Source organism: Bombus affinis, unplaced genomic scaffold, assembly GCF_024516045.1.
Source record: "Bombus affinis isolate iyBomAffi1 unplaced genomic scaffold, iyBomAffi1.2 ctg00000080.1, whole genome shotgun sequence".
NCBI lineage: Eukaryota > Metazoa > Arthropoda > Insecta > Hymenoptera > Apidae > Bombus > Bombus affinis.
Window position 1 is genome coordinate 629,714 of NW_026108828.1, and position 17,183 is coordinate 646,896.

General features: G+C 37.3%; 3 protein-coding genes across 3 annotated transcripts in view; all 3 read right to left on the reverse strand.

Moving 5' to 3' along the window:
• Positions 1-685, reverse strand: part of LOC126927227 (uncharacterized) — a 92,716-nt gene extending 92,031 nt beyond the window's left edge. The window contains exon 1 of the transcript XR_007715294.1: positions 612-685. The gene's annotated coding sequence lies outside the window, so the exon portion shown is untranslated. The remainder of the gene's footprint in view (positions 1-611) is intronic.
• Positions 1-2,896, reverse strand: part of LOC126927234 (A disintegrin and metalloproteinase with thrombospondin motifs 3-like) — a 112,417-nt gene extending 109,521 nt beyond the window's left edge. The window contains exons 1-2 of the mRNA XM_050743514.1: positions 2,786-2,896; positions 2,007-2,131 (exon numbers count right to left, since the gene is read on the reverse strand). The gene's annotated coding sequence lies outside the window, so the exon portion shown is untranslated. The remainder of the gene's footprint in view (positions 1-2,006; positions 2,132-2,785) is intronic.
• LOC126927216 (uncharacterized) overlaps positions 1-6,476 on the reverse strand; it is a 111,492-nt gene extending 105,016 nt beyond the window's left edge. Inside the window, exon 1 of the mRNA XM_050743491.1 lies at positions 6,154-6,476. Within this exon, the coding sequence (XP_050599448.1) occupies positions 6,154-6,472 (319 nt within the window). The 5' untranslated portion in view covers positions 6,473-6,476. The remainder of the gene's footprint in view (positions 1-6,153) is intronic.
• Between the last annotated feature and the right edge of the window lie 10,707 nt (positions 6,477-17,183).

Genomic DNA, 17,183 nt, shown 5'->3' on the forward strand with positions numbered 1-17,183 from the left:
AGAAAGGAAGTCGATCGAAGAGCTTCCGTTCCAATAGCTTCGACGTGTCGACATTGCACGGAGCTAAAAGTAAGCTTAGCGGATCCTCGAAAGCCGCTATTTCGACCTTTATGGCACCGTCGAATTGGTTCACGAAGAGACACCAACCGATGTCGAAGAAGCCGGAAGATTTAGTAACGGCCAGTTTAAGTCTCAAGTTCGATAAATCGAAGGTAGTGAAGGCGGTGAAGGAAACGTTGGATAAAAAGTCCCCTAATAGCGAGGTCAAACACAAAGTTGTATGGGACAACACTAGTGGAACCAAAGTGGACGCTCAGCTAGGTTGTATTTCTCGTTACGATATCGTTTCTTGTTTAAGAGCCATCGTAGGTGGAAGGAGGAATGCAAGAACGCACATAATACGCAAAAATCTATGGCAGATTCAAAGTACAGTACTCGTTGTGATATTCGGTAAAGATAATAAGTTCTCCTATGGAGATTTCATTTTTCAAATTATTCTCGTACAAGTACGTATTTGCATAAATAAATAACACACGGTCTCTGCGTAAATACCCAGGCCAGTTATAAATATTTCAGTTTACCAACGATATCTCAACATGTGGGACACTCACATGTGTGCTACTTCGTGAGCGATGATAAAGGCGCTGGTCAAGCCTTCGTCTCGATTTAACGCGCACGATCTCGAAGGACCTCCTATATCCAATCGCGTCAACCATACAGCAACATCGTGATTTACGTCCTTCGAGGACAGCATCTTTCTGTTCCATTTGTTCACGTTCTCGAGAGATCGTCTGGCATCGCCACGGCGGACCTACGACGATTTATTAATATTTTCTTAATAAAAGCTAGCAAATATTACGAATATATTATATTTATTATTACATCATGCATTATATACTATATATAAATATTCGTCAATGATAATAAATATATGTGCAAGTAATCGTGTTGTTGATTGTAATCAAATGTAACTTGTAACGCTATTAGTATTTTAATCTTCCTGAAAAATGTTGAAATGTTGATTCGACAGCAGAGAAGAATAGCAGAAATAGAAAAGTAAAAGGAATCGCAAGTGTCGTATATCAATGATATTATCATAGGTCTATAACATTAAATTAAGATTCTTAAGAGATGAAAAAGGTTTAATAGTCGATTATACAGATATTTCGGATACACGATAAATGCGAGGTTTGTCAATGATCCGTGAAAATTGTTTGTTTGGAAATTTGTTTCCAAGGGATCGTTCACGGTTGTCCAATTTAACAAAATGGAACTCGTTGCATTTTATCGACCTAAAACGTCATGCGCAGATATTTTGACCTATATAATTTATATACCATACACTGTATAGATAAGTAGAAAATAAAATAATTGACACTCGCATATGCGTATCTCAGATAGTTACTACTTTAGTTAAATGATTTAATTTAATGGAAATCGCTTACCATAACGTCTCGTTTTTCCGCGTATAAAATCATTCGTACGATCACTAGAATCATGTTGGATTCGAGCGATGGGTCCATGTAAATTGCACTGACCTAGGATTAAAATACGTACGAAAATGTAACAGGCGTTAAAACAGTATTACAGCCTTACAAATAAATTATTATTCAAAACTCTCGTAAATACATCGTATCTTATATAATTTTCCTAAAAAATTAATTTTATTCGTTATATTTATCTTAGGAAATGTACGTTATTAATCTCAACAGCATTGGAAAACCAATTACCGAATGGCTGAAATTAATCGATTACAAAATTCCATTACGGATAAATTATTCGCTGAACTTTTTAAAAGATACGTGTAAGCTTTGAACAGTGTAAACAGAAAATACAGAGCTTCCATCCGAATATACGATCGAGATGTTTGAAAGCAAGTAGCGTACCTTGAAAATACAGAGATACGCATAACTCTGCCCTATGTTTCCCGGTTGCTCGCGTACATATGTAGGAGAAGGTATTCTATATCTAAGTATAATAACAGAATTTCGTTTGGTATTACTTACGATGTTTAAAAGAGCCAAGATATATTGCTGTATTCGAATTCCATGAAAATCTACCACGGAGTAATCAGCAGCTATTCCAAGCTCTAGCCATCGTGGCGGCGAATCCTTAGCAGTTGGTCTTTTCTCTAGAAATGACTTATCTTAGAAATCGACTTATCTTCCACGAAATTAGAAAGTCTACTCGACTCGACTTGATAGCTTAAACGCATGATTATTAAAAGCATAAATTAATATCTACGAGCAAGTATTCGTGGAATAATTATTATGATATAAATAATTATTTCAAAAGTATAATTTCAAAAATATCAATTCGGTATCACCGTGAATTTCATCCTGCAAATTTCTTTAAAATTCTTGACAAATTTTGGTAAACGTATTCCTCCAGCAAATTTGTCTATTTTTCTATTTTTTTACATTAAATTAGGCAAGATAGATAAAGATTCGTGCAATGGACAATATACATATGTGTAATAGACAGGGAATAATAAAATAAATTAAAAACAGCGAAATATAGATGAACGTGTAGAAGATCAAGCGAGAGTGGAACGCAATAGGGAGAATAATTGTAAACCGAGTTCCTTTTAAGGCTGAAGGTAAGCTATTCTTATATTACATGCTGTTATTATTACTTTTGTACACGATAGATTGGAATATCAGTACAATTTCTTTCTTTCAGTAATATTCGATGATTCGTTAATTTATTAACCGCTATATTGTACGTGGTAAGTAGAAAAGCAACGATTGTACAAGAATGGCATTTGGAAAAATATTTGACTTACTTGATAATCTGTTCCTTTGCCATTTAGGACCAGAGAAGTATCCAATTTCCTCGGGATTTGTTATTTTATATAGGTTGGGGTTGATAATCAATCTCGGATCCACTCGGATTGGTTATCACACCTTTTATTTTCTCTCTTATACAAAACACCAAATCACACAGCAAACGTCTAAACTCTCCCAATGCGTCTTAGCAATTAAGGCGTGGTCGACTCCTATGACAAAAGAGCGTCGTTAGGAGTCGTACCAACATAACCCTAGTAACCTTTTAGTAACTAGCGGTCATACCAACTGAGCATTTCTCAACAGGATTTACGTCGATCGATAATTCTTCCACCATTGTATCGTTGTATTCTGTGGAGACATCGTCTTTTTCATCGTATAGAATCAATTTCTCAGCTTTTGGATATTCCACGTCGAAGACGTCACCGGAAAGATTATAAAATCCCTGAACATCGTGGCTTAAGGAATCGCGTTTGCTTCGTTTCGACTTTCTCTACTTTCTACAACTTCAAATTTATTCGATTTCCCTGTAACCGAATTATCAACGTTTTACCACGTTTGCCTGTCTTATCTTCGCTATTCTCGTTACGGATAAAATGAAAAAATAGTTGCAAAATTTCTGAAATTGTAAATACGACCAGACTGGAACGTATCAACGACATATACGGTGTCACAAAATTGTGACAAGTCAATATTCCAGTTGTTAGTTTGTTGAATTTACGCCACCGCTGATTAAACGTATCACGCTTTAATAGAAAATTCAATTTCCCAGCGGGGAAAATGGAATTTTGCGCTAATTAAAGTATTGCGCTTTTGTACAAAATTCCATTGTTTTCTGTTGCCCGCGAAAATGCAATTTTACGACGGACATTTCAGACAAATTTCCATCAGACGGCTTTCCATCCGTAAAAAAGAATGCTATCTATAAAAGTGTCAATGGAAATTGATCAAAGTAACGTCAAACAAACCCGTTTAAACAGCGAGGTAAATAGACCAATTGCTTTTAACAAAACCTGTATCGTTGCTCTTAACCGTTTCACTTTTAAATATCAATCGGCGCTGTTCCTCATTAAAATTTCGATTTAAATCGAACGAGAAATACAGCGTAACACTCGGAATTTTCTATCGTTTCTCAACCATACTTCGAATATTTACGTCTCATTCTTCGATTCATAGGATCGCGATGTTGGATTCTTCGATTTCGATACAAAAACGTTTCACAGATTTCGACGCGGGCAATTTAATTAAGAGAACAAATAATTTGTTTATAAACTGCCAATTACGTGCCTTGAATTTCCGATATATGCAATAAATTTCATTGCTACTTGACCTAAGTGGGTCATAAAGTTGCAACCGTGTAAACCGTGCCACGTAATTTTATTGCATTCAATTTTCCACGTTTCCAACAATTTATCAAATTAGAATTTATCCGCGCATCGTACGAAATTTTTCATAAAAATTGATTAATAATAGTAGATATATAGCTCCTCGTATTCGTAAAACAGATTTTTAATCTGTAAACAACGAGTCGTGGTAATTACGATACGATCGATTTTCAACTTAGCAAAATTTGTTTCCATTTAACATTCACATCCAGATTGTATTTCCTTTGTAATAAATTAATTATATAATTAAATAAATTTATTATTCGAACCGATATTCAGATACAGTTCGAGTATACTTGATAAATTTTCAGACTCGATTCTCCAAGTCGAAAATGAGAACGTTTTATCCTATACTTTTTCTTCATTTTTCCACAAGGATTCGCGTTGTTCTCGCTTTCAGACGTTGTTCCGTTGCATCCTGTATATACGGGGTGTGCGAAAACCGTGTGTTTAAACCGTCAAATTGTAAGGAGTTGATTTACAGACAAGAAGAAGAAGAAGAAGGAAGAACTTTATATAATGTTCGTCAACGGACGTTTCTTTACAGAATTACAAACGAGTATCGTTCGTACGAAACAGGTAACGACGCGTTTTCCATCGCAGCGTGCAAAAGTTCGCTGTATTATCGTGTCAGCGCAGTTGCATGCTTTTTATCATGCGACAACAAGCCCGTGTCGTTAATAGCTACAATAATGATACAATGAAAAATTATTATCTGGTATGTTTGATTGGTCGTTGGAGAACGTTGTCCGTGTGCTCGGATAGAAGCCTGACATCGATCAACGATGGGAGTAATACGATCTCGTACACACAGTTGCTAACAATTCGATCGAGTTGCAAAAACCGCGTGTTTTTACTCGTTGCGCTAGTTGTTCACGCGAACTCGCATCTCCAGAATAAACCTTCCGTTTTACAGTTGCGAAACCATAAATACAGAAAAGAAAACGCAGTTCTTGAAACTCTGACGAAACGCTGATAATACGGTCAATTGTCGCGTGCCGTGGAATGGAAAATTCGTCGTTACTTGTTTCATACGTACGATACTTGTTTGTAACTGTGGAAAAACGCGTTTATTGCCCAGCTTCGTACGACATGTTTTTCGGTAAATATTTACAAAGCGGACAATCTCGCCATATTCAACGGCTTTGAAATATGTTTGCCAAGGCTAATATTCCGAACAACTTTTTCCTGTAATACTCTTTACCGTCGCTCTGCTTTCCGCGATATTCGCAGCAATTTCTGTCTCGACGACAGCGATGATTTCGTAGTTTCGCTTTTCTCGATATCACTGCTAAAGCTTTTCCTACCTCGAATAACGACGCAAAGCTTCGTATGAATCGTATCTATCCTGTTACTTGATACGCGAATTTAATTCGCGGTAGCCTCAATGATGTTTCTTCCCTGTGCGAGTTGAAAATGATTATCAGAACTGCATATGTATATATATATATATATATATATATATATATATATATATATATATAAATGTACGGACATCAACGTCCGAGACGTTCGTCCATGCCAAACGGTAACGCGTACAGGAAACATTTGTTCAAAATGACTTTGACTTTAGCTATATTTTTAAATTGGAATTAGCTAATGGTCGTTCGCTTTGTAAATGATTATTTCTTTTTCTTCTTTTTGCCTGCAGATTAAGCCCTCCCTGTTTGACGGTTTAAATTTATTAAATTAAATTTATTAAACCGAATATATATATATATATATATATATATATATATATATTCGTTTGTACTACGATTACTCTCATACTCTATGTATGGTATTATAATATCGACGCTATCAGTTCTTACAGTATCACGATCAGAGTCAATTTTAGAATAGAAGAAGCAATTAACGGCGGATCGCAAAGTAAGAAGCTTATAACATAATTGGCAAGGAAGTCGGTAAATCGATCAACCAATCACCTACATCCAACCGTCTAACGAAAGATGAAAAGCCATCGCGATAACGATCCTTCTCACCTGCAGGATTTTCCGGATTCACAGACACGAAGCTCGAATTATTCCTGATCGACCACCACTTTTCGTTTTTCGGCTGAAACATCACATGCTGGCCATTCGTCAGCGGCTGAACGAAGAACGATCTCTGCCCGATCAACATCAAGGCGTACACTTCTTCTTCGCATATCGTCACGACGACGAAGGAACTCGCGTCTCCTTCCAAGCTGCCTTGTCGAAGATCGCAGTTCGCCTTGGCGTTACGTCGCTCGGACTTGGTTTTACCCTGGCGCACCCAATTCACGGTGAAATTCGACGACAGTATCAATCGATCGTTGGACATGGTCCTTAAGGTCCAGTTGCTGATCTCGAGGAACACCGGCTCTTGGTGGAGATACTCGCGCCAAGTTTCTCGGTCTTCGTGGGTCGATCTTCTGTTCCGCGCGCTCTCATTCGGGATCACTCGAGGGTAAACGATCTCGTACTCCTGCAAGCTTTGCAAAAAGTCGCTCATTCGCGACTTAGTAGCGATCGTGCCGAGCAGCCACGTGGCGAGGAGAAAACTGGGAAGTTTCGATCGCGTCATGTCTCGCGCGCTTTGATCGAAATTTCAATAGGATTTTCTGGCTACCCAAAACTCGCCAGGCATGCTCGTTCACTCGCAGACGTAGTTATCGCGATGAAAGCAGCTAATTCGCAGACCCGATATTCTCATTTCATTTCGCCGGTTCGTAACGCGTTCGAAACGCCGTGTCATATAGACGCGGATGCGACCATACTCTCGCGTTCTGACATTTTCAATGTCTCGCGCTTTATCACGTAGCTAGCGCGGAAGTAATACGAAGGTGAATCGTTGGTTTTAATACACAGGGTGTTGTTTAATCGATCGTATAATGGAGAAGGGAACGATTCTACGGTACACCAGAGATGAAATGAAATCATAGAATGCAGTGGTTTTGTAGGTAGTGCTTTATCGAAAAGATTAACCGTGAATATTTGCTCGACCTATTTATACCAAATTGATACAGTATCTTAAAATACAGACGAATCTTTCTCAATTTCCTTCGATCATCGTCTCTAGGCGTACGAAACTGCCTCGTTGAATTCGAACGTTTCTCGATTTCCTTCGACGTCTTTCAATTTCTTCTTTTTTCAATCGCCGTTCGCCTTCTCAAAGCTGTCTTCGAACAGAATTCTTAGAACGACTTCCAATTCCTTTCGATTCGTCCAATCGTTTAGCTTTACGAAACTGTTTCGCTAAACTCCTTTTTCCACTGTACTTGCGTATCGTAACAAACTCGTCGGCGGTAACTCGCGTCGATTAACGATTCACCACCAGTAAAGTAACCGGGAATGCAGCAAACTAGTAATCGGTAGAACGAAGCGGAACGTAAGTGGAGCGAGCGATAAGAGCGATCGCGACAATCGCACGCCTCGCCCTGCGATTCCCACGCGAACGAATCATCAAATTCGAGCCAAAGATTCTCACTAACTCGAAGATTCGCGCCAGTATTTTCCACGCGCGCGTCACACAAATTCGAACGACTTTCGCGAAAAGGACGGAAGGATAAGACGATCGATCGGATCTCGGGTCGATCGCGATACCCCCGGACAGAAGGTTTCGACGAAAAAGTGGAGTAGACGCGACGAAGGAGCGTCGTGCAGCAACTGGTGGCCAATTTATTCACCACGTGCCGTAGGAATTTAATTTTCTTTCGCGCAAGAACGATCCACCATCGGAGAAAGTAGAATATAATTAATTTCGATCTCGTGTCGATCGCGACGTTCCGGATGGAACGTTTCGCCGAAGAGGTGGAATAAACGCGACGAAGGAGCGTCGTGCAGCAACCGGTGGCCAATTTTTCCACCACGTGGCACCACGTGGAAATTTAAACGTTTCCCATGAAAATGACGCACCATTGATGAAAGTAAAATACGATAATTAATCGGTCGTCGAGTCGAACGTGATATTCCGGATAAAACTTTTCGATGAAAAAAGTGGAGTAAACGCGACGAACGAGCTTCGCGTTACGACTGGCAGCCACATGGACGGATGAACGCGGCTGGAAACGCACGCGAGTGCAGCGGCGAATTGTGCGTAAGAGTAAGCGCGAACGCGAGACTGGAAAAAGCACCAGCGCTTACCGCCCACTGAAGTTCTAATAATGGCAGCTTTATGTGCAATCACCGAGAAACGAGGATGCTGGCGAACGCATTGTTCGAACCCGACCGAGACGATTTAACAAGGGCCGAGGATTTCATCTTGAACGTTGCTCTTGTCACGACCGGCATACTTCAAATCCGATGGACCGATGATGGAGATAGAGATGTGGCGGCCTTGGCGACAATGTATATCGCCGAAGTGCCTAATGAGTCACCTGTATCCTAACGGTCCTTCCACCGAATGTCCTAGAAGTGTGACAACGGTCACGTACGCCTACAGGGTAGTGGGGATATTGAGGGATGACAAACAAAGAAGAAACAGATGTTTTTTCTTTTCGTTCGAGCCCCCTGTTCTTTATTTTACGTGACACTCTCGACCCCACCAGAATTCTTCGCTTTCCCTTGAACCGCGAACTCGAAAATATCGTATTCAGTAAGGCGACGAATCTAATGAACGGGAATTAAATCTGTTCCGACAGCTTCCTTTGCCTGGATGAAAGAATAAGTACGAGAGATAAATTATGTCAGATAATGCACAGTGACTGGCAGAAAAGTCATATCTACTTACGTGTATGAATTCTAAGTAAAATTTATATTAAACATTTCTTTTTTTGTCTATTACACACTTTTTTTTCTATTCTACGATATCTGTCACACGTTTACTCGTCTCGTCGATTACAATTCAGTTTTATAAAATTACAGCATTTCTTCTTCAAATTTTCTTCATGGCTTTCGATATTTGCAATGCTCAGTGCGTGGTGGCTGTGCAGCTACAGCTAACAATATCTTGTATATCAGTATCTTTTATAATCTTATACAGTGGCTGTGAAAAGGTATTTATATGCGTTAGGTTGTCCCAAAAGTTTCTTTAGTTTTATAAGGAAATATAATGTTATTATTATTGAATTCTGTACGAATAAAATAAAATGGATTCTATTACTACAAAATAGATCATACATAATTCAATACAATAATATGATACAAAAAATGTACATTTATTATTTCCTCACAAAACGAAAGAAACTTTTATGCCAACCTAATGCTAATACTTACGTATCTCTATCTTTTTCAATTTTTTTTCATCAGCCGTTACATTTCACTTTCAACTAGTGTCAATAGTTCGTAGTCATACGATAGTACTATCAAGTGACGCGAAATTTATCTGTCCATCTGCATAGTGGATGGTTTTCGACCAGTGACTTTAAGCGATTTTCCACTTTCTTCATATTTTTGCTTAGATTCCGCTTCGCTTAAAAAGATTCACATGTATCGATATGAAAATTATTGGAAGATATTCTAACAACTTGCAAGAGTATTCAAGAATTTTTGAGCACACTTTTTAAAACACGAGAACGTAAACAGATATTGCATGATCCTAAACGATCCAGCGTGTAAATGTCGGTAAGGCTTTTGCAGACAGAGGACAATTAATATGCTTTCAATTAATATAATTGATTAGCACGCTGGGATAAACACAATGGTAGAAATAATACAGAAATACTTTTTGTAGCCACTGTAAGTAGCTGTTGGGTACAGTATTGTTCAAAAGTAGACAGACGCTCGATTACTTTTGGCAAAATGTACTTTACTCGCAAGATTATGCATAAATGGACTGCAAAATTTCATAACAGTTAAACGTAAAACGGACAATAGCCTACGTTTTGTAAAATGGTTTATCGAAATTAGGAGATAAAGAATTTCAGATAAGTAAGAGTGTAAAAAAGAAGAGAAAGATGGTTTTAATATTAATTTTAAAAATATTAAAAGGGACATTTCTGATTTTCTTATCCGTTGATAAATTGTTGTTTGAATAATTGCTTCTTGGAATAAAAAATATTTCTTTCCATTTTATTTGCGTTTTACACAACGAGATGAATGGCAACGAACGAGATGCAAAATGAGAGATGCTTAGCATCGAGGCATTACGCGTGGGCGATAGATTAGTATGACTCTTCAGAAAGAAATTACATTACGCTTAACGACGATCGTTATTCTTTCCTGGAATGGTTTTATTTCCTCTTAACAAGGCGATGTCGTCTCACGTTTTCTACGAAAAACAAAAAATTCCATTCTTTGCCTTAGTTTTCATTATATGCTATCGCACGATAAATCATATCCCTTTGTTCACGGATGTGGAAATTTAATTAAAACCGATTTCTAGAAACGAATATGTGTTTTCCATTGGAACAAAACCCTATATCCCGTTAGAACCTTCCAGGAATTCAAGAACTTTGTAATTTTCCGTTTGACGATGTCGGATCTACATTCAACCTAAGCTCTCTCGATTTCTACGAAAATGATAACACGCAGATTTCCAGGATGCTGTTGAAAGAACAGAATGCACGAGTATAAACTGAATGCTTTCATTTAGGCAGTGTAATTACGTTAATTGGTTACAGCTGTAAACGCGCTGGTATAAACTATATAGTTTAAGCGATTTAGTAGATACCTGATCTCGCGTTTCCCTGTTTCCAGCGAAATTTTAGTATTATAAACGGAATGCGGATGTTTGTGCGTTTGAGAGAAATGTGGGTGTGTATAAACGTCCAGGTTGTACACTCTTGTTCACGAGTATCGAAAAATATGCCGATCGTTAAAATTGTTCGCTTCCTGCAAAATAATCAAAATAATTGGAAACCAATCGGAGGATACTTAAAAATTAAAGTAAAATAAAAAGAAAATTAAGGTATAATTAGTAAAAGAATATTGTACAGAGATCGTACGAAGGAATTTAAATAAAAGTTGTGTACAATTTTCTAATGTTATGTGTCCACGAGAAAATTCCCATTCTATTGGGTTTTCCCAAAAATTTCTTTCGTTTTATAAGGAAGTGACAGATGCACATCATTTTTTGTTTTACATTATGATCCATTTTGTTCTATTAGTAGAAAACGGATCATACAAAATTCAATAAAATAATGTAAAAGAAAAAATGTTGTGCATCTATTATTTTCTTATAAAACAGACAGAGACTTTTGGAACAACCTAATATGTTTCTCATTGACATCCTTGGGAATTAAGTAGAGGATAATGGAAAAATGGAAATCGATAAAAAGTATTTATTATTAAATCGAGAGTTTTAATGAATTTTTTTTTTTAGAAAAGTTTGTTACTTTATACAATTTATTGGTAGTGTATTGCTATAACAATTTTTCTAAAATTTACAATTTAAATTACATTGGTTCGTTGAACGATCGAGTAATAACTTAGCAGTGTTTTAAATCTCATTCTCGTAGATTTGATTGTATTTGTAATTATTATAATTATGAGCATCGTATTCTTAAGAACATCCCCTTTTTATATTATCAATTGTTCTTTGATTTATCGACATCATTAGAACGAGAACATCATTATTATTTTCTTATTTCTGAGCTTCGTATTATCGATATCGTCGTAATTTTATTGATTTATTAATCAATATTCATCGTAATATTATTATGAAACACATAAGGAATGAAACTCCATGTACACATTTATAAAATGAAAACAGCATTTTCATTGGTAATGCGATAAATCTTATGTATCGTGTTGTTGTGTAATATTACAGTGTATGTTACAATGTACGTATAAACGCGTTAATAGAACCAATTATTCTCATCGGCGACTAAAATGATTCACGATCGTGTGTTACTTCGTCTGCAATGTCAGGACGGATACATGATAATTGTTAATGTAATTTGTAATACTAAAGCTAGAAACAGATCGATCCCTCTTATCGTCAGATCGTTCGCAGCACCGGTACCGATATTGCAAAACGATTTCTCGCAGCAAGTGGTGCAAGCGGAGAGTTTTGTTCGTTCACCGACCACTATACATCCGGAGTCGCATTTGTTAGTACACTTTCTCTCCACCGACCAAGTTTGTGGACTAGACGTTGAATCTTCGGTGCTGGTAGTGTAAGAAAATCGCTTTACCTGAAGAGAAAGAAGCAAACGTGAAAGGAATATTTGCAGATTTTAAACTTTCACGATGTTCGTTATATGACATGTCCTAGCGGATCGCAAGAGACACTCGTACGCTAAAATATAGTATTTCTTTTAATTTTGTCCGAGTACGAGCTCATTTTGGGCGGCATTAAACCACGAACTTGATAGTATCGAGCGAAAAGAGAAAAAAGAAGACTGAAAAGAAAAGATGAGAAAGAATTCTACATGTACGTAGAATGATTCTTGATACTAAAATTAAATTAATATTTGCAACAATTCCTTGTTTCACTCTGTATGACATTTCACATTGGAACTTGTAACGAACACGAGTGAGTGTGAACGTAACATATTTTTAGTCAAGGGAATATCAATTTTCCAGAATATCTCGCATCATTTCCAGAGAATACGGTTCGTTCATTGTTAATTCGGTCGGTTAATATCGATTACGGATTTCGTAAAATTTTTGCCGTGTATGTGCAAACTGTACAATTATATCATATCCAATATCATTGTTGATTACCAATAAATAAGAAGAACAAATAAAAAATTGCATTTGCATATTCCCTCTAATGTGTACACCATGTACATATGTTCCTATAAAGCGGATTCAATTTCAATAAAGTACGTAATTATTATGAAACTGAATTGATCGACTATATTGAACATTTCCAAACACTAAAATCGCGTTATGAACGAAATGAAACTGTGGCTCTATCTTGAACAGCTTTCTCTCGCTCTCTTGTTGACGATAACTAATATCGCTTTTAGCTAGCTGTTTGCTATATTCTGTTTGCTTTAAAAGCACGCGATCAAAGCAAAATATCAAACATCTGCTGAAACACGTGCGTGACCTGTGTATAATCAACAAGCGTTTGAATCGCTGTTATCATTTGTCATTACCATACAGGTCCTTTTATCACCAGTGCACTTGTGCCCGAAAGTGGTGAAGTTTCCGGTCAGATTGGCGCATCTCTCTCCATCTTCCATTGTATCACACTGATGACACCATAAATCGTTTGCTCGTTCCGACGCTGCGTGAGTTCGATGTTCCGTAGTTAACAGTTGGCCTGATCATCGGACACAATCAACCGACAAATACGTATTAATTAATAGAAATCGTGATTTATCCTAGATTTCTAAAGATTATTAAAATCGACGTAGGAATCGGACGTAAGACGTTGGGCAAATCGTTGTCTACTTTTTAATGCTTCGCATCTTTCTCTCTTTTATTTCTTAGAAATTACTTCCTTCTACTTCTTCCTTTCTTTCATTTTTCAAACAAATGTGTCGTGCTTTCATTAACGTCAGATTTTTGTACATTTTTGTAAAAATAAATAGATATTAGTCTTGACATTTACAGACACATCGGCGATATGCGTAAGATGAAATTTCGTCGCGTTCGTTGACAAGATTGCTAGGAAGATTGCGGAAAGGGATATCATCGAGGAAATCGTCTAATAAGGTGAAACATCGGTTTAGGTTTCTTATTTAGAACGGAATTCTTCGGATGTTTAGCTTTTCCGTCGAATAGCGTCTCTAACGATATTTCGCCAAATTTTCCTGCTGTTCTTGCGATACGTCCGACGGTAAGACTTGGCAAGCAAAATATCGTAAACGTATCCGGAAATTACGAAAAATTTATTTCGATTTATTTCAATTAAACGTATTCCGAGAGCAGCAAACGTATTCCTTATCCATTGGCAGGTAATCAACGAAATCATACACGGGTACTTAAAAATACCTACAGTTATGAAAGATATTTCCAAGTTCGGAAAAACGCTTCCACGCAAGTTTGATCAATCGTACCAATCCTCTAGAGTTTCAGCTTCTTAACAGATTCGATCATCTCCGAAGACTAAACAGACGGTATACGACTACGTTTGCATCTACACGACAATTGGATCTACGCAAGACTGCAGATTCGATATCCACGAAATATTCTATGTATATTTCATGAAGTTAAAAATTATACTGTTTTATTTCACATCTGGTTCCAATAGAATAAGATGGATTAAACGTAATTCAATAAAATAATTTAAAACAAAAAATGTTGTGCGTCTATTATTTCCTTATAAGATAAAAGACACTTTTGGGACGGTCTAATGTTAAAAATTCTCTGTGAAAGTTGATTGTAATATTCTTCTTATCTAAAGAAAAAGAGAAAATAGAAATAGATGTATTCAGTATGAATTATTTATTTTATACATAGGAAACATAGGCAAGACGGTAAATGAAAAAGGTAGCCTCGAAATGAGAATTCATCGCGAAGCTTATCACGGAAGAAAAGTCAATTAAATGCACCGTGTACGATGATCGTTGTTTACACGATTCGTAACACAAATGGCTAACACCTACGAGTGAAGGCTTCAACAGGTGCACTTTCCTCTATATGCAGTTTATATGTAGAGAAAGATCTTCGCTATAAATAGACGAAACATCGTTCCTTCAGACATCTAGTGAAAACTCCCTCAACGAAACACGCTCCTAAAACGCAACTTGCTCGTAAAACAAATAGGGCCATGTAACTGAAAGGAACCTCGAGAAAGAAAGAGAAAAATGGGAAGAAACAGAAACTTCCATTTTCCATTACAGAAACGCTCTTTGTTGAAAGAAAAATTCCTCAAATTAAAAATTCTCAAAGACGAAATACCGCCATTGTCTATCCTGGCAAATTATCTTCCGTCTTAACCAGTTACCTACTCTTGACGAGTATACTCGTCACGCGTAAAAAGCAGTTTTTGCTGTTTAAACTGCAATTTCAGCGAAAACTAAAATATATTCGTAAATTTGAAGACGTTTCGACCATTTGGAAGCCAGGACCAGGTAAAACGAACAAATGAAGAGATATAAATAATTATTATGAAAAAACTATAATACAGCGTGAACAAAGTAGTTGTTCTGTCCTTTCTAACGCATTTTAGTCGCATTAGTCGCAACGGCTAACTGGTCAATACATTGTCGAGTCGATCAACTTTGGTATTCCGATCGTATCGACGTGAAAATCGGCGTGACGAATAAGGCGCAAGAATCGTTTTCTTCTCTCGCAAATACCGAAGATGGACAACGCGTATCGGCGAATTTTTAATTTCAGAAAAATGTAATTTGATTCGTGGCGAAACGTGTGAGAAACGCGTCGAATTAAAGAGGCGAAGGTTTAAGCAGCCCGACAAAGCGAGTGAAATGCGAGGCTTACCATTGATGCTTACGACCATGGAGATAGACACGACGATCAGGAAGTACGTGACAGGGTACATGTATCGGCCATGTTGATAACGTCTAGCGCGTCACATTCGAAAATAAATTCGGCTGATGTCATTGGCGCATTGATCGCATGCTGGTGTATGGCGGCGAGCGCGTTGCGACGCAAAACGAGCGGATTTGGGTACAATAGGCAGCCATATTGAGAATAGCCGGAGTCTGCGCTGGATGGGTACAGCTGCTCCAGAAACCTTGAAGCCCAAGGAAAATCAATATCCATGGCAGCCGGAAGGTCCTGTTCGTTCAGCGGGAACGTTTGACGTCAAAGTTTCTGCGCATTCGCATCACACCCAGAAAAAAGAAAATTCACTGTCACTGAATCAATGATTTGTCGACACCGCAACTAAAATTCAACTTACAATGCCTCGAAAGCTAAAATAGTCCGACACTCGCCGTAAAAATATCTTTCGTTTCGTACGTTCATTCGAACGAAATAACTCGTCTGCAACTGTGGACCGAACCATTTGAATTTTGCTCGACGAGTTAGAGGAAATCTTCGAAATGTGTTATTTAAATCTTCGTTACAGGTCCAGCTAGAAAAGTTGTAAAAAGCTACCTTTACTTTCTTCTTCGCTATTCCGACTAATTGTACTTCTTTCAACATTTCTTTACACGTCACCTATTGTTAATCTTTCCAATTCTTCTAACTCGTAAAAAAAAAAAAAAAAAAAAAAAAGAAAAAAGGAAAGAAACAAATTGTTTGACTCAATTTTTGAAAAGTTATTCTGTTTTAAAGAACGCACCAACGCCTCCTATAGCCCGTTACACGAGACTTCGGGATTTTGTTCGTTTTGTAACGAAACACGACTATCCAGATCACATTGGTAGAATTTGAAATCATCCTGAAAGTGCAAATGTAAAAGGCAGAAAATAGTTGTGGCGAATATTTGGAGGGAAAAATAGTACATAGTATAGATAGGTATTTTGAGCGTACAATAAATATCAAAAATTATTCCATTGAATATCAAGACGTATCGGTACAACAGATAATTGACTGTTTAATTAATTTCGTGAAATTAATTTCCTCCACGAGATACACCATAAAGAGCTATCTTCAACATGTTATAGACGCGAAATACTGTCCCATTGAACATTGAGATGCATCGATGTGATGGATAATTGACTGTTTAATCACTTTTGGAATCTCTGCGAAATATACACTCGCACTAAATATCTTGTTACTTAAAATACAATATAATATGTAATATGCGATATGTAATATAATATGTAACATACACGTACACACGCGATATATTTATAAAGAAGCACGTATCAGAGTTGGAATAATTTCGTGAGCAACAGTAGACGGTAAATGTAATTTGCAAACGACCTCTTTATCAAATATCGATAAACGCGATCGATATGGAAGGGATCAGTCCTTATGCTGGCCAAATATTCCGTCATCATTCAAACATCCATCGAAACTAATCCCAGTACATACCATTCGAATAATCGAGTAACTTCGTTATCGCGTATGATACAGTGCAATTACTTGATTGCAATGATATCTCAACGATTATTAACAGATACCAAGATGTCTCGACAGTTGCAAAAATCTTTTATAAATAAATTACACGTGGCTCGCGAAGCTGTTTCAACGTTGCTGGAAACTTTTTGCGTATATGATATACGAAGCATTTCGAAATGATCATTGCAGCACTGTAGCGAGACACGCCTAACTTGATCGTATCGGTGAAATTTCAAACG